Source organism: Zootoca vivipara, chromosome 4 (genome assembly GCF_963506605.1).
Source record: "Zootoca vivipara chromosome 4, rZooViv1.1, whole genome shotgun sequence".
Taxonomy (NCBI): Eukaryota; Metazoa; Chordata; class Lepidosauria; order Squamata; family Lacertidae; genus Zootoca; species Zootoca vivipara.
Genome location: NC_083279.1, coordinates 593984 through 616420, shown reverse-complemented (window position 1 = coordinate 616420; position 22437 = coordinate 593984). Strand labels below are relative to the sequence as shown.

At 41.9% G+C, this 22437-nt stretch overlaps 1 protein-coding gene across 1 annotated transcript in view; it reads right to left on the bottom strand.

Moving 5' to 3' along the window:
* The window catches only part of DIAPH3 (diaphanous related formin 3), a 114447-nt gene extending 95856 nt beyond the window's left edge, over window positions 1-18591 (bottom strand). The window contains exons 1-9 of the mRNA XM_035116128.2: window positions 18424-18591; window positions 16122-16154; window positions 12723-12899; window positions 11401-11505; window positions 8559-8689; window positions 6154-6228; window positions 4513-4582; window positions 1624-1760; window positions 394-499 (exon numbers count right to left, since the gene is read on the bottom strand). Coding sequence (XP_034972019.2) covers window positions 394-499; window positions 1624-1760; window positions 4513-4582; window positions 6154-6228; window positions 8559-8689; window positions 11401-11505; window positions 12723-12899; window positions 16122-16154; window positions 18424-18552 — 963 coding nt within the window. The 5' untranslated portion in view covers window positions 18553-18591. The remainder of the gene's footprint in view (window positions 1-393; window positions 500-1623; window positions 1761-4512; window positions 4583-6153; window positions 6229-8558; window positions 8690-11400; window positions 11506-12722; window positions 12900-16121; window positions 16155-18423) is intronic.
* Window positions 18592-22437: the final 3846 nt, after the last annotated feature.

The following is a 22437-nucleotide window of genomic DNA, read 5'->3' as shown; positions in this document are numbered from 1 at the left end:
CTTCAGACCAAGTATGTTATCTGGGCATATAAGACTTTTAGTGCACATGTTCCACAGTCCTTCAAACCCCCCAAACTCCACAACACTTAGAAAAATATGAACAACTTCTGGTTTTGCTTTTTTTAAAAAATCCATCACTGTTGGTCTCAGGAAAAAGTAGCTTTTCAAAGTAGATTGCAACATGTTACTAATGTTGCACACTTAAGCTCTGACATCCTAAGAGTCATCATCATAATAGAGCCACAAAACAATACAATTGATTGCACAGAAATGTCACTGCCTGCCCATCTGCAAATAGAACTGGTACATATATCCCATCCTAGCTTTATTTTTAGTCTTCCTTAGACACTGCCTCTGCTATAAAAATAAAAAGCACACAAACATATCATTTACTTGCAGATGGATGGAATTCCCCTGAAGACCTTCCACAATGGGACAAAATCTGTCAATGTTTTTCTCTTCTGCTGCTGTAGTCAAAGCGTCTAAAATTTTTTCAAGGCTATAACATGAAAAACCAAATAAATAATTTATATTTACCAATAAAAGGAAATGGATTATAATAGCATAAAACTACTTTTAATGTCCTTAGAGCACGTTTGAGGAGGACTATGCATACAGAATTCTATATAAAGATTACCAACTGGAATGGAATCTTTTCTAAAATCTATATTATTATCATCATCATCATTTATTATTATTATTACTATTACTGTACTAAGATTTGTATGCTACCCTTTATCTGAAGATCATAGGGCAGTTTACACAAAACCACAAAAATACCCAACTTAGTAACAAACAAAAACAATACCCACCCACCCACCCACAGTTCAGAAGGCCATATCGTTTAGGAGAATTGGGGAAATTCCGCACCATCTGAAGTTTCCAAACAGTCTTCAGAGGCAGCCACATGTATAACATGTTCCAATAATCAAACCTAGATTACCAGAGCACAGACAACATACACATCTTACCTCCCTTAATATAAACAAACACAAATAAAAAACACACAAATTTAAAAGTACTTAAAACAATTTAAAAAACACCATTTTAAACAAATAAGGCAAGGTAGAGAAGATGATATTACCGGGGGGTGGGGCATGATTGCCCCTGCCTCCTCTTAAAGCCATTTCCCACAAAGGGACAACCCCCCCCCCATTGGAACATGTCTTGATAAAGCCCCCAATTCCTTGGTAGATTGAGCTCAAATGGGCTCTCAGCCGTTCAGTTAGCAGGGAGTGAGACGGGGAATGCTTCCCTCTGCCAGCCAAAGGTGCAAAAAGGCTGACTTTCTTAAGAGAAGGAGGAATTAAGGGCCTGCTAAACAGCTCACCTCCTCCACTGATAGTCTCTGGCTGCTGCCACCTTTGAGAGCGAAGCATCAGTTCCCTAGCTTTAACCCTTTTGATTGTACAGTTGTTTGTAAAACCTTGTTTGCAAACACCACCAAAACAATGTGTGCTAATAGATCAAGCTTTCCATGCATTGTTTTAAAATGCTTACTGCTAAGTTATTGGTATTTTCAAGATTAAACTTTAGGTCTCAATACAACCATTTCCAATTAACAACTTTCACCTATTTACTTCTAAGTCACCAACCAACTTAGATATTCAGTGCTGTACTTACATGTTTTCCTCTCCAACAATACATATTGCAGAAAGAAGTTTAACTATATCCGTCATCATGCTGATTTGTTTAGGATCAATTGCTTTGGCCAGTAATGAAAAGCTTCTCTCTTCACCCATTATTCTTTCCAAACCATACTGAACAAAACAAAAAGTGATAGTTAACAGAAAGAAGGCAAGTGCCATTCATTTATAAAAAGAGTAATTTCTATTAGTTTATCAATTCTCCTAGCCACTTTCAAAATACAAATATTCCAGGTAGGCAGGACTGCACACTCCTCAAATGACTTAAAAATTAACATGTAGCATTTTGTTGAAGCACTCATACAAAAACCCTATAGCAATAAGAATAAAGTAACAAGGAAGAACACACAAGTGGAAATTTGCTTAGGCTCTTACAATTCTCAGAATATTTACCGTACTGGCTTCAATATAAGCTGCTCTTCTTTTCCAAATTCTGACTATAAACAGTTAAAAGAGCAGCTAAAATTTGCGACCTTGCAAAAATTGGCTTTTACAATATCGTTGCTGAAACAGACATATGGTAAAATGGAACGGGTGTGAGAGCCTACAGAATTTAAAGGGAGTGGCTTATATTTGGGTAGTTTTTTCCCCTCCCTCCCCCCTTGAATTTTAAAGCTGTAGCTTATTTGCAGGTGCGGCTTATATTCGGGCCAATACGGTAATACTCAGCCACACTATACAGACCCTTGACATTACTCACATACTGTACAGTAATCTTATACTACAGGCATACACACAGTTGTCTAATACCTAATAGTTGGCTAATACCTCCACACTGTGTCCCTCCACATCTGCCGCTAAGCCTTTCGTGCTCAGTTTTTTAAAGAATTTGGCTATTGTATGTGTGCTATCATACATGTGGAGTGGAAAGGGCGACACCCCCACTTACACACATCCAAGTGATGCAAAGCAGGGGGCTGGAATGCAACACGCATATATTTGGGAATTCCTGTATCCCACAGCGGAGCCACAGAAAGAATGTGGTTGGTCAACGGAGCCATGGACTCGAAAAGGTTGAAAACCACTGTCAGAGGCAATAGATTAATTTGCAACATTCAATATTTTTATACAATCCCATTGTTTCACATCCAATCTTTGGCTTTAAATGTCTCATTTTCATATGCATCATCTGCTATCTGTGTAAGCACATACCGTAAAGTTTCTTTTTCATAAATATACTCTGTATGTGTCAACTGATTTACTCCTAAGTGCCATATTTAAATTTTGTTAAGTGAATATTTAGCAGGGAGTGCAACAGATATAGTATCTTCTGCTGCTTTTGGAACATGCATGGGGTCTTATATGGAAACAATGCTGTCCTGCAGAAAGGAAATTGGACTTGAATTTAAAATAAATGTGTTAGTTTCAGTGTGTAAATTTTGAAGTTTGATTCTACTAGTGGACTAAGCTACCTTCTTTTTCCAATTGGCACCTCATAAATATGCATGAAGGCCCCCTAATGAGGAAACTAAATTAGTACCATGAGGTTGAAATCCTAAACACGAGGGGGAGGGGGAGGAGCCCCATTGGACACTACAAGATTAACGTGTAGATTAACTATGATCTTTTGGCACCTCACTGGCTTGATTCGCAGATAATGCAATGCAAAAAAATTAAACTATTATTCAATGGAAATGTGCGGCATGCTAGTACTAACAGCTAAGAGAGTGCTCAATTTTCTCCACCCTCACTCTTTCTATTGCTATGCTGTAGGGAAACATGACCGAGAATGGGTTGTTGTGGTGTCAAGCTTGGGCTCATGGTTTCTTTCTAAATAAAGCACAATTGCGAGCCAACTTTGGTCTTGGATTATCACATGTTGTTTGTTTGGAGAAAGACAAACCATGAGTCTGGTTCAGATATCACAACAAGTCCAAATCTGGCTTGCTTCCTGGTGACACAACAACAGTTGTAGTGGGAGAGGAGCAAAACAAGCATTGCATTAGCTGCACATGCCGGAATCAGTATCGGTTCTATAAAATGAGTCTTGAAGGCCACTCCCTGCAAGGCCCTTTCCATCTGGCCTAGAGGGCAGGGCCCAGACTCGCCCAGATCTACTAAAGAGGCTCCTGGTAAGTCTAGAGGGACATCACTATGCCTGACAACAAATCCTAATTATTGGATTATTTTGCCCAATTTTTTTGTGCCTGCCAAAGAGCCGTGTCATGCTTATGATAATATTTTGTTCGCTTGTTAATTATGCTGTTTTAAATGTGCCTTTTATATTTGACTTCACTTAGCAATTTTTTAAAAAAATGTTTAAGGTATTTTTGTTAACTTACTTTGTGATAAATATGTATTCTGTAGTTGACTTCCTTTGTAATGTTCTATTTTGAAATCTTTAAGGCAATATTTTAGTTTTCTGTCAGTTATGTTGCTTTGACTGTATACTCTATATTTGACTTTCTTCAGAAATGTTTGATTGTGGATTGTTTTATTGATGTTTTCATATGCTGTAAACCGCTTTGAGATTTTTCTTAAAATATGCCATGGGAGCATATTCACCCAGTGCTTTAGCAGCTACACTGGCTCCCGGTGGAGTATAGGGTCAGGTTCAAGATGCTGGTTATGACCTTTAAAGCCCTTTGTGGCTTAGGGCCCTCGTATTTACGGGACCACCTCTCCTGGTATGCCCCGCAGAGGACCTTAAGATCCATGAATAACCACAGTATAGAGGTCCCGGGCCCTAAGGAAGTCAGACTATCCTCGATCACTTAACGACTGTTAACAGTATCAGTTATGTGTGTTTATTCTTCATTTCTTCTTGAAATGAAAGCCTCAATGAGTTTAATAGGGCTTATTTCCAAGTAACCAAGTACTGTATACAACAGCAGCCTTAAATAATTAAGCAAATGATGTTACTAACCTTATTATTCATAAAGGCCTTCAAGCACTGTATGATCTTGTGCTGTAACTTCTTCAGAATTTGTTCCTGTCTGAAAGAAATTCGGGACAAGAAATTTATATCATAATGCAAGCTATTCTACTCTCATTGAGGAGTGCATTAGGGCTGGGCGATATCTGCTTTTCAGCATCGTGATATATCACCAGCAAAGCATCACAATATAGTGATATATCACAATGTCTCAAAATGAGGAGGAATGAGAGCTTCAAAGTGGTTTGAACTACTTCAGTACAGTAGTCAGTCAACCCTCCATAGCCATTCCTCATTTACACCATAATGCAGCTCCCACCTGCACCAATGGGACAGCATACACTGACAGCACAGCATCGCCTTGCCTAAGCACCTCACCGCCCCCAAGCAGACACACCAACTCCCTCTTAGCCTACCCCGTGGCCATCGCCACCTCACAGCATTCTCAACAGCTCCAGCACAACAGCCAGCCCTGCTACCTCCATCTTGCAAGCAGTGGCTTGAAGGGAACCACCCATCAAACATGAAGGTGCAGGCCCGGAGGTGTGGAAAAGGAGCCAGTGCTGCTCCTTCTGCTGTTCTCCACATGCCCCCATCACAAGGGCTTGCAGGAGGAATCAGGTGTGAGGCAGAAGGGAGGAAGGAACAGCCCACTTGCTCAGCCGAAGAAATGATGGGTGGGCAAGCAGCGAGCACAGCACAGCGCACAAGAGGTAGGTGCAGGCACGCTGCCACCCCCAACCCCACTCCAGTATCTTTGGGGATGGCTGGTTGGGCTGTGAAGGGAGGGAGCGTGTAGTATTATATGGACAAATGTATTCCTGTGATTTAGTCTGATCAGTTTTGTTGATGATCGGTGAAGCTCGGCCAAGGTGCACTTGGTTAGCAGTTGTAGCTTAGAGAGTTGGCTGAGTCAGACTGAATGATCTTGGGATACCTTTGTCTGTAGAGATGTTTCTCCATTTTGTGACAGGGAAGGGTCACGTAAAGTGATGCAGAAACAATTTGGCTTCCCCTTTTGCCAACTCCACTGGCAGACTCCTGGCAGTGGCTTTGAGGTAGATCCCAGGAATTACATATCTGCATACCCCTACAATTTCCCCCTCTTCCTGTTTTCCTGTTTAGAAGATGCTTTGAAATGTAGAGGATGCCAGGACTGGGAAATCTGGTTTTCCTACCTGTAGTGAAGTAGATAAATGAGTTGTTTATTGCTACAAAGTGTTTGTCATATTTGTGATTGGCTGGTTTGAATTAAGGCGGGAAATCTCTGTAAAAGTGAATAAAATACCCTGGGGGAGAGTGAGAGATTCTATTCTCTTCTCTTCTCTTCTACTCTCTCTCTCTCTCTCTCTTGGGGCTTTGCTGGCAAGGCTCCTGTGTATGTGTGTTTCTTTCTTTGCACTCTGTACATGTGGTGACACTACAGGAGTGGGTCTTGAGTGGCCTTGCTGGGCTCCTGGAGGATTGAGGAGGCTATGCCTGAAATGCTGGCAACGCCTACGGGCATTCATGGTATATTCCCTGACCTAAAATTGTGAATCATTGCCACAATGCAGGTTTCAAAAATGGTTTTGGGCGATGAATCGATACATCGCCCAGACCTAGACTGTATATTTGTAGAAAAAATCTTACTGCTTTGCTTCAACCAGTCTTTCCAAGATGTCCAGTAGTAATCCAAGTCCTTCATATCCAAAGTTCTCGACCCAACTGCAAGTATTAAGAGGTGGTGAAAAACACATTTTGAATATTGTATCCATTAGGTGACCTTTTATTTCAAGCAATTACTATTACAGTACTATATTTATATAAAAAGAGATAGCACCAAGAGCTCAGAATCCTTTCCGTGTGGTGGGCAGCAAGACACCCAAAAACCAGGAGACTGCAGGCCAGTTTGATTTATAGATTGGGATGTTAGTCTTGGTTTTGAGAAAAAGATGTCAGGTTTACACCCCCCAGCTCAACTATTTATTTATTTATTTATTTTCTTTCTTTATAGGGGCTGTGGAGCTTGTAATCTAGTCCAGGACTGTGGTGGGGGAAAGTGGGGGTTAACCCACAACACTTCTCCACTGAAATGTATCCCTTCCTCCCACAGATACTATTTCCTCTGTGTGAGCACACATTTTTTTTCCTAATCATGGCAAGTCACAGCTAAGGAGAGATATTTCGCTGCAGGAAAGCAGACCACAAAGTTATCTCTCTATCCTATGCTGCAGTCACAATCTGGACTGGGGCTTCCACAGCCTGATTTTGTGCAAGGCAATTATCAGGAGTTGCTAATTATTTCCAATATAACCCACAATAATTAGTGGGTCTTGGGCAAGTAATAGTTTCCAACGGCAGCAAACTATGCAAGTGAATACATCTGTTAAATGTAGATGTATATAACTGAAATTCAAAAACCAAAACAGCAGCAAAAAAGTTGAGAAAAGAAGTAACCCCTCAAATAACATACAATTAAATAGATCAAATTTTATAACCTAACCACAGAAAATTGAAAAATACTTTGAAAAACAGACAAAAGTATGCTTATGTATGATTACCGCCAATGTATCATTTTGACCAAATGTTTTTCAACCAAACACCAAACTTTTTTTAGTGACTGTACAATGGTTTGTATATACACAAACATGGGAAGCTAAATTTCTTAGCCTAATGTGCCAATTATTTTAACCATGTAACAGTAAGATAAAAGTACCCCTGACCATTAGGTCCAGTCACGGACGACTCTGGGGTTGAGGCGCTCATCTTGCTTTACTGGCCGAGGGAGCCGGAGTTTGTCTGCAGACAGCTTCCGGGTCATGTGGCTAGCATGACTAAGCCGCTTCTGGAGAACCAGAGCAGTGCACGGAAACGCCATTTACCTTCCCGCCAGAGCGGTACCTATTTCTCTACTTGCACTTGACGTGCTTTCGATCTGCTAGGTTGGCAGGAGCTGGGACTGAACAATGGGAGCTCACCCTGTTGCGGCGATTCGAACTGCCGACCTTCCGATCGGCAAGCCCTAGGCTCTGTGGTTTAAACCACAGTGCCACCCACTTAAAAACAGCTGTCACATAGGAAATACAAGTTTTAACAGCACTGAAAATCTTTACACACTCCAAAATCTAAACTCCCCGTGTGACACCACTCAAAAATAGGCAAAGACTTTCAGGCAACTTGTATGGTATTTGAGAGAGGGGTGTGCGTTTCATATATCATTTCCCAACTTGTTTACTGCTGTTACGGTAGGTATCAACTTATCTGCACATAGATAAGGAGGAGTCATTCTTTATAGTAAGAATGCAGATCATGCAGATTAATATTGCAGCTCTGCTCAAGATCTCTTCTCAGTAGCCTTACTGTGGGAGACAAATAGTCGACACAGAAAGGGCCTTGAAAAGGTGTGTAGACAATGCTAAAGAATAAGTTCTGAAATGTGTGAACATTTAGGGTTCATAAATGACTTTAAACAATTTATATGTAGACATTGCCATAAAACACTACAGCTAGTATTAAAACTGTTGATTTAATCAAATTCTAATTTTAGTTCAAGAGACCTTTTGGCAACATCATAATGATATGGAGATTAATTTAGTATCCAGTGAATGAGCAACACAGATGAAGTACATGAGCAGCATAGCAATGCACACACAGGAGAATCATTGAGCTGCTATCAAACAAAATCACTATCTTTTCTCTGGATCACAACACAAACTGTAGTCACTTTTTCCTACTTTAAAGTCCAGTTCTGCTATCCCTAGAAAATATTAGACATGCAACTTCATACGGTATTTCTAATACCACTTGTATATATTTACAGGGGGAAAACAACAAGACACCTAGGACAGGCATTTGGAGGAAAGTGACTGCCACTGACACGCTCAGAGATCAAGAATCTGAAGACACTCTACCTTAAACAAAGTCGTAAAACACCTTATAAAATTTCACTAATGTGCTTTGTTTACTGAAGGAAAATGGTCATATAGAAATACAGCGACACACTCATACCTTTTCTTTTCAAGAAAAAAGATTAACTTTTGAACTACTTGAATTACCTGACAGGATTACTAGTCAATGACACGCGGAGGGATTCTAAGCAACCAACAAGTTTTTCATCTACTGTTCCTGATTTAAGTTCATATATGAACTCCTGAGATGAAATCTGCTTGCTCCTCTTGAGGCCCCCCTGCAAGGAAAGTAATACTTGCTCAATATCTCAGTTCACTACATTTTACCAGTTACAATTCACAAGCATCTCATTAAACTACTAACTTTTAGAGAAACTCAGTGTTTAACTAAAGCATTTTCTAGCTAGACTTTAAAATAATAAAATATGAAGAATGTATAACTTAGAAAGCTGGAATATAAATGCAATAAAATAAATGATAATTTAAAATTATAATCATAAAACCTAAGCAATTACACATGGTACATAGGATTGCTTGGAGAGAAATACATGTTTAAAGTTAACTACCTCCTTACATTTCTACAAGTACTGTAGTATTTTTTTAAATATGCCCTACATTACAATAGTTTCCAGGTTGGGGTACAGAAGGTACATAAAATCAACAAAAAACAACTAAACATAAATCCACACACAATGGTCACTAACACATTTAAAAATACTAGTTTGAGTGCTCTAAGAACAAATATGGTACACTAATCTTCTGCACGTGCCTCCCTAATGTATCATCCCAAACATGCTAGCTTGGCATGTGCTGGGGGACCTGCAGTACAGAAGAAAACTGAAATGTGCCATTACCCACCTGCATACTGAGCATTAGACAATTTAAAATTAAATCTCAATACAAGCATATTAAATTCTACATTTAAAAAAATGAATACTTATCTAATACACTGTGGCCACAACTGCATCAAGCCAGTGGAATGATGCCCAGCCCTTTGCAGCAGCTTTTAAAAAATGCAACAAAAGCCATATGGATTTCATGAGAAAGGTTGCTGTATCTATACTTTCCCCCAGATGTTATATCTATAGTAGCCTCTAGATCAGGCATCCCCAAACTTCGGCCCTCCAGATGTTTTGGACTACAATTCCCATCATCCCTGACCACTGGTCCTGTTAGCTAGGGATCATGGGAGTTGTAGGCCAAAACATCTGGAGGGCCGCAGTTTGGGGATGCCTGCTCTAGATGCTGGATCTGCAGCAAGGGGAAAAGGTGGCTCTTTTGCCAGTTTACAAAGAATCCATATTGTTGAAGACAGGTTAAGGTATTCTCCAGGTCCTAGTGGGACCTTGCACGGAAGGGGAACCTGAGATGCAGTTCTGAATATGGGTAAATGTAAATGCCTTTAAGGCATAGGTTGTTCATTTTTAAAAGACTCTGGAAGCTAACTGGTCTATTTCTCAGAAATAGATTGTATCCCTCTATTACTACATTCCAATCATGAGACTCATCCCACCAGGTTTCAGTGATGCCTATTATGTCATGTTTAGTTTGCCATACCAAGACCTCAAGTTCATCTTGTTAATTTCCCATGCTCTGTACATTAGTATAGACATTGAAGACAATTGATCACCCCCCCATGCCTCTTATTTAAGGATTTTTTTCCTTCCACCACTAGGTTTGCGTGTTGTTTGCTCCATTTGGTCCCTGACATTTGATCATCTTCAGCACTTGACAGATTCCTACCTTCAGGACCACGGTCTACCTCCCCCACATAAGTCAGTTTAAAGCCTGATGAGGTTTTTGAGATTCTTGGCAAAAACATTCCTCCCATTCCTGCTTGCACCATTTGCAAAGCCAGTTGTTTACTTCCCCAACTTTCCCTCTCTCCCTGGGCCATGTCGTTCAACTGGGAGGACAGATGAGATGACAATTTGTGCATTTAATTGCTTCAACTTCCTGCCCAGAGCCTCATAATCACTTTTGATCTTCTGGAGGCTATGGCTAGCAGTGTCATTGGTTCCCACATGGACCAAAAGGAAAGGGTATTTGTCAGTGGGTTTTATGATTCCTTGCAGCCGTTCTATTACATCTTGGATCTTGGCCCCAGGGAGACAGCACACCTCTCAAGACATCTTGTCAGGCCCACAGATCACTGCTTCTGTACCCCTCAGTAGGGAATCCCCTATCACCACTACACGCCTCCTAATAGGCTTAGTCATTATTCTTCCATGTGCTGGCCCTTCCAAAGTCACCTGCATATTCCTGGAGGACTGACTTTGCTGCTCGTCTTCATATTCCTGATCAACTGTGATGAGGGAGAGATCTTCAGACGGAGTCTGTTCTTCATCTTCCATGTTAAGGGAGAGTACTTCAAATTGATTGTGTAGTTCTAAACCCTCAGAGCGATCCCTGGGCCTTCTACTTCTATGAGTCACATTCTTCCATACATCTGGCTCCTGTCCTGGGGAACTGACCTCCTCCTCAGGGATGTCCCGTCTCCTCTTTGGTGCAGAAAGTGTGCTCTGCTGCATCCAAGAAGAGCTCCAGCTCATTAATTCTCTGGAGCATAGATACACGGGCCTGAAGTGGCTGGACCTTGTCTTCTAGTAGGTCAACCAACTTCCACTTGCCACAGGTGTAGCTGCCTACATCCTTTGGCAAGAATACAAACATTGCTCAGACACTTGACTCAGACTTCCAACAAGTATTTCGAAGTGATGTTTGGGTTTCATGATGAATTCTAATCATTTTATTGTCCCATTTTCTGTGGATTGTTATTATTTATACCACTTAGAAATGTGAATAATTAAGTGGTATATAAATATCTTAACTAAATAACATGCAGTCTGGCATAAACTGGGCTGTACTTGTTGGAAGCTGTGATTGCAGTTGCTGATAAAAGTCAGTGTTTTCCTTGATTTGCATCAATCTCTTAATATCTGTTAGTTTTTCTCCCACCCAAGCACCCACTCCACCCAAGAGTGCTTACCACTTTAGAAGCAGTACTAATATATTGCACCACCATTTCTTTTTTGGTACTGAAATCTTTCTCTCTCAATGGTGCCTTCCGATCTTCATTTAAATTCATATCTTCCTAAGGGGAAAAGGCAAAACAGACATTACATACTATGATTTACCCCCTTCTTCAAACAAAATCTCCTGCCTACCTAGCAGTTCGAAAGCATATCAAAGTGCAAGTAGATAAATAGGAACCACTATAGCGGGAAGGTAAACGGCGTTTCCATGTGCTGCTCTGGTTCGCCAGAAGCGGCTTTGTCATGCTGGCCACATGACCTGGAATCTGTACACCGGCTCCCTCAGCCAATAATGCGAGATGAGAGCTGCTACCCCAGAGTTGGTCACGACTGGACCTAATGGTCAGGGTACCCTTTACCTACAAAATCACCTTACCATAAATCAGGAATGAATAAAAGGTTCATTAGAATATGCTGGTAAATCTTGAGTTATTTGCTGTAGATCGCAAGGATTTTTTTATTTAACAAAAGCAACAAAATGATCCCCCCATTAACTACTGAATTGTAGAAATATTAAACCTGGAGTGGATTTTTGTGTTGAACAACTGTGAGCTCAGCTCAGTTACAGTGAAAACAAATTCTTTGCTTGAAAGTGCACCTCATTTTCACCAGGCTGTAGTTAGCAGATATAAGTAGATATTCTGAGTAAAGAAGAAAGATCATTCAAGCCTAATGCGTAACCACCACTTCAGAGAAGTCAAAAACAGGATAGGGTCTATTTTTAAACCAATGCTGATATACTTACAACTATATGCTGCCAAAAAGAAGTATATTCCTTAAAGGAGCTTGCAATATAAATCTCCACAAAGGGGAAGAGAGAGAGGACCAAAAAAGGCATAGAAAAGTTAAAAGATAAACTGCAAAGACGAATTAGAGTGTCGTGACTGGGCATTGCTCATGAATTTGTCCTTTCCTCAATCCTTACTAATCTTTAATACAATACATCAAGCATCAAACTTCTCAGTATTACTTGCAGCAAATATGCTACAATTCAGCTTCTGCCACTCTGCTGCAATGATGTTACTGTAGACCCAAACATTCTTAGGGGACGAGGTTGGTGAAGGGCTACTGTAATTGATGTAAGATGCTGGTGGCGCTGTGGGTTAAACCACAGAGCCTAGGGCTTGCCAATCGGAAGGTCGGCGGTTTTAATCCCTGCGACAGGGTGAGCTCCCATTCTTCGGTTCCAGCTCCTGCCAACCTAGCAGTTTGAAAGCATGCAGTGCAAGTAGATAAATAGGTACCGCTTCATAGCCAATTGAACAATTTCTCTTACCATCATTTTTTCAAATAGTGATAGGATCTCCCCATCTGATAAAGGATTAGGAATGAAGTCATCCACATCTGTAAATGTAGGCCAGCTGCTGGTTGTGGAATGCGATTGTTTCATATTCATTATAGTTGGTCTATCTTTTTTGCTCCCAGGAATTCGTATACTTGAAAATCTATCAAACTGAACAAGAACTAAGAATGAACGTGTCTCAACAAGTTCATATTATACACAGTGCATCCCAAAAATACTTCTTATATGTGGGATCAGTTGTATCTCTTTACAGTAGCATTGAAATACAAAAAAGCAAAAACATTTCTTTAAAAAAACGTGATATACCTAGTACTATTTCATTCCTACCAGTGACTCCCACTCATTGTGGCTTTGCTTAGACAAACACTAAACTATGGTTTGATATTACAGTGGTACCTCGGTTTACAAACACAATTGGTTCCAGAGGTCTGTACTTAACCTGAAGCATACTTCAGCGAACTTTCTCATTGAAAGTAATACAGTAGAAAGTGGATTAATCCGTTCCAGACAGGTCCGCGGAGTACTTAAACTGAAAATACTCAAACCGAGGCATACTTAAACCAAGGTATGACTGTACAGGACTGAGCCTAGGCAAGCCAGGTTGTACTTTGTCTGATATACGGTACCAGGTACCTAGTTTACAGGTACTCCCACCATTGTCACTTGAGGTTCAGGTTACCTCAGTGGCTACAACCACATTTTACCAGCTTCGTTTGGTACATCAGCTGCAACCTTATTGGGAATAGTTTGGCTGCATGGGTTCAAGCATCACTAGCCCTGAATATAAAGCAGGCACCCCCAAACTGCGGCCCTCCAGATGTTTTGGCCTACAACTCTCAAGATCCCTAGCTAACAGTACCAGTGGTCGGGGAAGATGGGAATTGTAGTCCAAAACATCTGGAGAGCCGAAGTTTTGGGATGCCTGATATAGAGTATTGTAACCCACCCCTTGGAGAGCCACCCTTGAAGCTGGTTTGTAAGCTGCAGCCAGTGAAGAATTCTGTAGTCTAGATGTTATTGGGCATTAGCTACTGACATCTGTGTTGTATGCCAGCATGCTACCAAGCATGCTGTCAAGGTCAAACTGCCATATTCCTTATACCTCTGCCCATACTTTGCAGTTTGCTGCTGTGGCATATCCAACCATGCGTGGCAGTCTTCAACAAAAAAATTGTGCATTAGTATGGTGATACTGGGGTTATGCAACTCTCTACCTAATCAGCAATAGCTTTACTCAACAAACCATAGTAAATATAAACTACAGTTTAGGGTTCTAAAAATGATTAAATAAACAGTTGACTGAACACGCAAGTGCTTCCAATCTCCTCACAGCAGCACTAGAAAGGTGACCTGGCATGCAAGCCTGGAGTACACTTAGGCTCATACACATAATTCTATAATTTAGTATCATGCCCAAAGAAGTTAATAGGACCCCTAAATACATTCCTGCAGCAAAATCTTGCAATGCAAAATACCTAACAATAAGGTAGGACCCAGGACTGTCACATATAACTGACCTCCCAGCCATAGAAAGTTGTGTTAGCTGAATGGGTAATGGAGAATTCCAGGCAAAACGCAATAAACAGGACATCTCTTTCATAAGTGTGGAAGCACAGTTAAAGCATAGTTGACCAATGGCACACTCAACTTATTGGCTTTGTTTGTATGAACAATAGGATTCCCACTTATTCCTCCTATACTTGTTTTGTCGCAAACTATAGTTTATCACTACATCCAATCTGGGCAAACTATAATTTACTTTTTTTTTTTAAATATTTTTATTAATTTTCCAATTAAAACCAATTATATCACATTCAATATTTCAAATTATACACATATATATATCAATCAAACCGAATGTTATGCCAAATCATCTAAAGAATTTTTTATTTGGCTTCCCATGCTTCAAGAAATTGGGAATTCCTCGCAACTGTCCACTGCCGTCTTTTTTCTAAAGTTCAAATCGTCCTCCAAGTTCATAATAATCCAGATCTTCCCCTTACAGTCACATAGATGTTTTCCACTTTCATCCGATTGTTTCCCAGCCGCTGAGATAGATATCAAACAAAGTTTCACAGATGTTCTTTCTCCTGTGTGAGTTAATCAGTCCAGCCTCCCCATAAATCTTCTTAATGGAGCTCCTTGTTGCGTCGAAGCAGCCCGAAGCAGCGCCATCTCAAAAAGCTCAAATCACTTTCGCTTTCTCTCATAGCCATGAAGATTCACGATCATTATAGAATTTACAGCTTTTTCAGGCAGGAGACCCAAACATCAAACCATAAACTCTTGGTAAATTAATGGATCTCCTTGCCCTATAGCTGAACTTAGCTTCAGGTCGCTGCTCCAATTTAAAGTGCGTCACAACTCATAAATCCTCCGAGCGCGTCCAGAACCCCTTCCGCCCGACTAGGGGGAGGCTTTTCTCATCGGCAACTCCACATCTTTAAAAAAATATGCTCAGTAACAACAGTTATAAAGTTCAACTCACACAGTCTTTTGCTTCTCTTTCACTCCAAACAAGCCAGGACATCGCGTCCGGGAAGGTACGATGCAGCAATATGAAGAAAAAATAAATAAAAACTCACTTCCCTTATCGCTCCGTCCCCATCAATCCTTCTTCCAGATGCAGTACAATCTTTGACTCCTCTCCTTTCAGCAGCATAAATTTCTCAGCAGTAAACAGCGCTTCTTCCCCTCCTTCTGAAGTATGTCCATAGATTTAAGCCTAATTATCTTCTTTAACCATGGAAATCCCCGCCATGCAGATTAGCGTCCGGGAGTCCTGGCCCTCGTAAGTGCTCAGCCCAAGCTCCCCCCACTCCAAAAACAGTCGGAGTGGGTCAGGGGGCATCGCGGGCCAGCGGCCCCTCTCCGTAACCCCCGGAGAGGGTAGGGGGTTGCCATTTACTCCCCTAGCAACCGCCAAATTCCTTACGAAGGTCAGAGAGATGGAAAACAGGTCCGCCATTCCTGCAGGCGGAAACCGGAACCCACAATCTGGGCAAACTATAATTTACAACCAAACCATTAATTCTCAATTCTAGTTTACAAGCAAACTTGCCAATCTAGGATGCCACAGCAAACTGTTATAGTTTTTATTGTTACTATTTCTTACTCACATTTATCCATTTATTGGTTCACTTACCCATTAAATAAAGAAAAAAATATGAGATGGCATTATGGGCAGGGGGAGAGCACATTAGCCCTAGGCAAGTTCATTATTTGGCATTACATCTGAAGTGAATTACTGCATTTCAGTTAAGTGCCAAATTTGAATGACAAAAAGTGTACCAGAATTATTTTACAAAGCAAGTGCCCGTTATCTGTGAGGTAAAACATAGTCACAGCAGAATAAAAGCAAAATAATCTTACCACATCATCTGTCAGTGTCTTGATGTGCAAGTGCTGTAAATAAAGAAACAAGCTCTTAATGCAGTTCAGATAGTCTACCAACAATTAGCAAAGTAATTCTAGGTATAATTTCACTATGCAAGCAATATTCCTTCACTTTCCATCATCACATTGGTCTCTGCAAATGTGGAGGTATTCCTGATGATACCACACTGGACCTCAAAAACCCATCCCATGGAACAGCCACAAGTCCCTGGCCTCCTTGGCTTGGCTTGACTAGCAGTAAGTGAAGAAGTAATGCCCCTGCTGGCCCCCCTTTTTTAGCCTGCTTAAAACCACAGAGCCTAGGGCTTGCTGATCAGAAGGCTGGCGGTTCAAATCCCCACGACGGGATGAGCTCCCGTTGCTTGGTCCCAGCTCCTGCCAACCTAGCAGTTCAAAAGCACATCAAAGTGCAAGTACAGTAGATAAATAGGTACCGCTACAGCGTTTCCATGTGCTGCTCTGGTTCGCCAGAAGCGGCTTTGTCATGCTGGCCACATGACCTGGAAGCTGTACGCCGGCTCCCTCAGCCAATAACGCGAGATGAGCGCCGCAACCTCATGACTGGACCTAACGGTCAGGGGTCCCTTTACCTATGCACAGAAAAGCTAGCAGATAAGGAGACATGCCTTCCCTGCGAACTCTATATGAACTTGTGGCTAAGAGTCCCCTTTATCAATATCAAGAATACAACACCCTAGGGCAGTTATCAACCAGTGTGCCATGGCACCCTGGGGTGCCTTGAATGATGGTCAGGTGTGCCATGGGCAACATTGGCCTCCATCTCTCTTTCCTTCCCTCCCTTCCTCTGATGCCCTCTTGCATCTCTGCCTCCCAAAGGCTTGCACGGCTGTTGGTTGCAGCAGCCTTGGCTACAAGCTCCAGAGGCAAATGCTGGTGGTCAACAAAAGAGTTTTAAAGACTCTCTCAAGGCAAATCTAAAAATAGTATAAACACTGACAACTGGGAAACACTGGCCTGCGAGCGCTCCAGTTGGAGAACAGCCTTTATCAAAGGTGTCATGGGCTTTGAAGACACTCGAACTCAGGACGCAAAGGAGAAACGTGCTAAGAGGAAGGCACGCTTGGCAAATCCACACCGTGATCAACTCCCGCCCGGAAACCAATGTCCCCACTGTGGAAGGACGTGTGGATCCAGAATTGGCCTCCACAGTCACTTACGGACCCATTGTTAAAACCATGTTTTTGGAAGACAACCTTACTTGGATACGAGTGATCGCCAAAGAGAAGCAATGCAGAATTCTGCAATTCAGTTTTTTTTTTTACAGTATTCAAATTATCTTGGCAAGTGACCATCCAGAGGAAATAGGATATCCTTTTACTAGTACAGTATGAGTACCAGTAATTCAATGGCAGATGGACCATTTGTAAAGAATCCTGCACATCTTCAGGGTGCTGCCACCAGTGGAAAAATAGCTTTGCCAATACTTTATTTATACCGGTATTAAATTTGTTGTCACTTTATCTTGCCGAGGGCAACCCAAAGCAACTTACAAATAAGCCGACAGATAGACAGACAGACCCCACAGAGACACTGAAGTCAAGCTGGAGAAATACATTAAAAACACCCACCGCCTTCTAAAAGGCCATAGGACTGCTTAACCAGCCCAAAGCCTGGATGAAGAGGAACCTTTTCACCTGGCACCTACAGATACTTAACAATGGCGGCAGCGAGCCTCCCCAGGGAGAGCATTCCCACCAATGGGGGGCCACTGAAAAGAAGTCCCTGTCCTAGAGGAAGAATGACCCACTGAGAAGGGCCTCCTGGGACAATCTGCAGAGACCCAGTTGGTTCATACAGGGAGAGGTGCTCCTTGAGACATCCATTATTTATTTCATAAAATGTATAACACGTTTAATTGTGTTTTTATATTAAAAAACCACACCCTTAAAGTGGTTTACAAAAAGAGAAAATCAAGAAAAATGCAGAGTGATCAGAAGTGATCAGAATTGGTATAACTTTCCAAGCCTATGGGCGGGCTTGTCTAACCAGGAATGTTTTTCAGCAGCTGCAGTAAAGAGTCAAGGCGCCTCACTGGACCTCAAGAGGCAGCGAGTTCCAAAGGAAAGTCCCTACGCCAAAACCAGCGTAATGGGGGGAAATCAGTTGCATGATTTGTTGTTGTATTTTTTAAAAAGAGGTATTTTACAAAGACGGGACTTCTGGAGGGATTAGGGAAGGAGAGAGAGAGGAATTATGAAGGGGGATTGTTTTTATTATCATGACTCCCTGGAGCCCGGAGGTGCCTCAGGCTACTCACAAACTTGGGCTTTTTAGTGCTGCCGCCGCCGCCGCCCGCCGCCGCCTCCCAGCCGAGCTCGTCTCCGTCACCGCGGAGCATCTTGCTTCCTCCTCGGCCGTTCTTCCCTCGAAGCCCCCCCGGCTCCATGGCTGGCGCGGGCCGCTCCCGAGACGCTCGCCGCCGAGCGGGAAGGAGCCCCACGCTAAGGGCGCGCTCAGCTGAGGCGGTGGCGGCAGTTGGAGAGGCCCCGCCCACGCCACGCCCCCTCACCCACCCCTCTCGCCCGCCCGGGGCCGTTGGAAGCGGCGCCCAGAAACACCCGCCACGCCCTCCCTCGAATCCCAGGCATCCGAATCTTCCCGCCACGAACTCCCCGCCCTTTCCCGCCTCTGCGCAGCCAATCCCAGGCCACCGAGCATGGCCATGGAGCCTCTCTACTCTCTGATAGGTGGAAACGGAGCTCTCCGGAGGGAGGGAGAAAGTCCCGGATGGAGCGCCGTCCGCTAAACGGGAGTCGGCGGCGCCGGGGAATCGCTGAGCCGATTGGCTGCCCTTTGGCTTCGGCGCGTGCGCGGGACTGAAGACTGAATGGGTTCTTGCATATGCGTGTCTATGTTTGATAGAGCTCATCTCTCTCTCTCTATACACAAACAATAATTCTGTTGTTTCCCATAGTTCTTAAACACATATTGTTTTAATTCTATAATTTTTAATATTTTTTTCAATGATTGATTCCCCCATATCTATCTATCTATCTATCTATCTATCTATCTATCTATCTATCTATCTAATGTTTATCAATATAGTTTTAATTCTATCGATGTTAAATGTTAAAAATCGATGTTTAAATTTTAAAATTGCTGTTTTTAGCTGTAAGCTGCCATAAGTCCCCGCTTGGGGGGGGGCAAGGTGCACATAAATGTTTGTTGTTTTTATTTATTTATTTTATTTCATCAAGTTTGTATACCACCATTCCCATTGACCTCCAGCCTGCATGGTGGGGGATAGAGGCTTGGGGGAGGCTGCTTTGGTCTTCCGTCATGGGGAATATGTTCCAGCCCCATGCCCCGCTTGAGTCTTTAAGAGGTGTCACCTCTGAACCAAGGGGTGGGATGGAATCAGGACCACCCATAAGCCAATTAGGAAGTAACTTAGGAGTTCATATATATGACAACACCCTCTCCCATACTTTTAACTGGAAAAAAATTGGGAAAAGCAACACTGTTTTTTTTATTCCGCTCTCTGACATGAGATATTCAAGGGTAAAAACTGAAAACTGGACTTGAACCAACATTATGACTCCTGCCTCTCTGAAGAGCCTGCTCTAATGAGCAGAACAAGTTAACCACTCTGGCAGATGCTCTGCTGAAAACAGCATCTGCCTTTTCTAATCATTACTTGACAGTCTAGGCTTATACAATAATTGTTTTGTTCCATGAGGCTCTCAAACGTGTCACATACCAACATCAATCTTTTTTTGGTGGTTGGGGGAAAGAAATTCCACTTGTTCAGATTACTTTGGCCAATATGTTGTTTTCCTGCTTTTTTAATTTTAATCTGAACACATACTGAGAAAAAAACCCCTGCAGATTTACATTCCATCGCAACAGAATTTCAGAGCAACAGGTGTATCATACTTGTGAGGCAGATGGCCTATGAAATGAAAAATCTTAATCTACTGCTGAGGAAGAGAAAAAGACAGAACAGTGTAATCATGGCCATGTTACCTATTTGTGTAATATTCTCCAAACCAAAGCCTGCATTGCCCCATGCCCTTAACAACTATTTGTGATGAGACATACAGAAACGAGGTGCTAATTATAATGGCTTCCCTGCTTGCATTTCATAACTCCATTAGTGTCTACAAACATTAGACCACCTGTTCACTGTTTCTTGGGACGCAGGTGGCGCTGTGGGTTAAACCACAGAGTCTAGGGCTTGCCGATCAGAAGGTCGGCGGTTCAAATCCCTGCGACGGGGTGAGCTCCCATTGCTCTGTCCCAGCTCCTGCCAACCTAGCAGTTCGAAAGCACGTCAAAATGCAAGTAGATAAATAGGAACCGCTACAGCGGGAAGGTAAACGGCGTTTCCGTGTGCTGCTCTGGTTCGTCAGAAGCGGCTTAGTCATGCTGGCCACATGACCTGGAAGCTGTATGCCCTCGGCCAATAATGCGAGATGAGCGCACAACCCCAGAGTCGGTCACGACTGGACCTAATGGTCAGGGGTCCCTTTACCTTTACCTTTTGCACTGTTTCCCTTCCGCATGTGTGAAGAACCCCCACCCACCCCATATTTCGGAGAGAAGACAAGTAAGGAAAGATGCAACACTCTTCCTCCTGCCAGTTTCCGTGTCAGCAACCACCCTCCTTCCCCCCTCCTAATACTAAAGCATAACCATTTAACCACTTGGGTTTGTCATTGTCTCCCTTATTATCCTCCCTTAACTTTGTACATGAGAGCCTTCAACAACTGTTAAAATGAACAAAATGTTGTTTTACTTTGTCAGTAAAAGTTCTTTTTCTGGGAGCACTCTTGTGTTTGTTGTTCCCCTGGGTGCCTTGCAAGGCATTCCACCTCCCATATATCCCTAAGTTACACACAACCTGTGTATTTTCATAATTGTGCTAGTTTCTGGGCCAGTTCCACTAGACAGATGGCTGCCTGTCCTCCAGCAATATAAAGTCAAGCTTGCAGTGGAGAAAGGTTCCCTTAGCACTGGGTCAGATCCCACCCCTGTGCTATTTGTGTTGCAGAAGGACTTATTTGCTGAAGGTGGAGAAGAGTTTGGAGATGTGCATACCGTAGAGACACATTTCTGGAGCCAGCACTGTAACACCTTTGAGATTTACCTCTGAGGCATTCACTGTAACATCGTCTACTTTGCTTTTATCATGAGGTTTTTGTGATATCTAGATCCCAAGGAGTAATGATGTTCCATTACTGTTCTGTCTTACTCAGAGTTAAATATGAAGTAGCAAAATTAGGCCTAATTACTGCCAGCTTTCTGATTTATGCATTTTCATACAGTACTGTCAAAATGGCCCAAACTCCACTAAACCACTTCTAATTTTTACAAAATAATTCGTAAGTGTTATAAAAGATTATCTCATTATTTAAAAGTTTACACCAAAACTCTGAGTTAAATTGGTTTCATTTAAACTTCACACAGACTTTTAAAATTATTAGGAAGAGAGTCCCACCCCCCTGAAATGATTTATCTTGTACATGTACCAAATCTATACATATCTCAAATATACAGAAAAAGGATGCAGCAACAGAGCCAGGCATTTTAATGAAACTTTGGTACAGTATCTCAATTTGTAAAACATTGCTACGGATTTCTCCTTTTGCAGAATGCATGCCAAGAATTGGTCAACCTTGTGACAACTAAGAATTTATATACAAAAGCATCTCAGAAGCTTTAAAAAGATATAGCCTGAGGCATGTTCTGCTTCATGTAGTGTCAGAAAAAAAATTATACAAAGCTGCTTTTAAATAAGCAGAAACTAAATTGATGTTTGGCACTGACACTCTAACAGGAGGGAACAGTGATTGCTAATTCTTTTATCTTTTAGTTTTGCTTACTTTATGCTGAAGTTATTCATACTTGCACTCTTGAGGCCTACATAGTTTCAAGCCTGCTTGGTTTGGTTTCATCAGTGGTGTGCATGTACACAAACATACCCATCTAGATTCTGGCATGGGAAAGGGCAACGTAATCAGAATGCCCCAACCAATTCAGTGCTACATGCAGGTCTACAATGATGTAGGACAGTACCACAGGTAAAAATTAAGGTATCTAAATATTTTGGTCCTGACTTTTCACTGCCATAGATCCCCAAGGTGATTTCCAAATTAATAATGCAATCCGATGTCTGTCTTCAGAAGTAATTCCAAGTGACTTTAATAGGCATTCTCTCATATAAGAGTGTATAGAATTGCACCATTAAACATAGAAATACAATAAAAATAACAGCAGTACAACACAAACGAGTATAAGATCAATTAAAAAATCATAAAATAAAAATGAG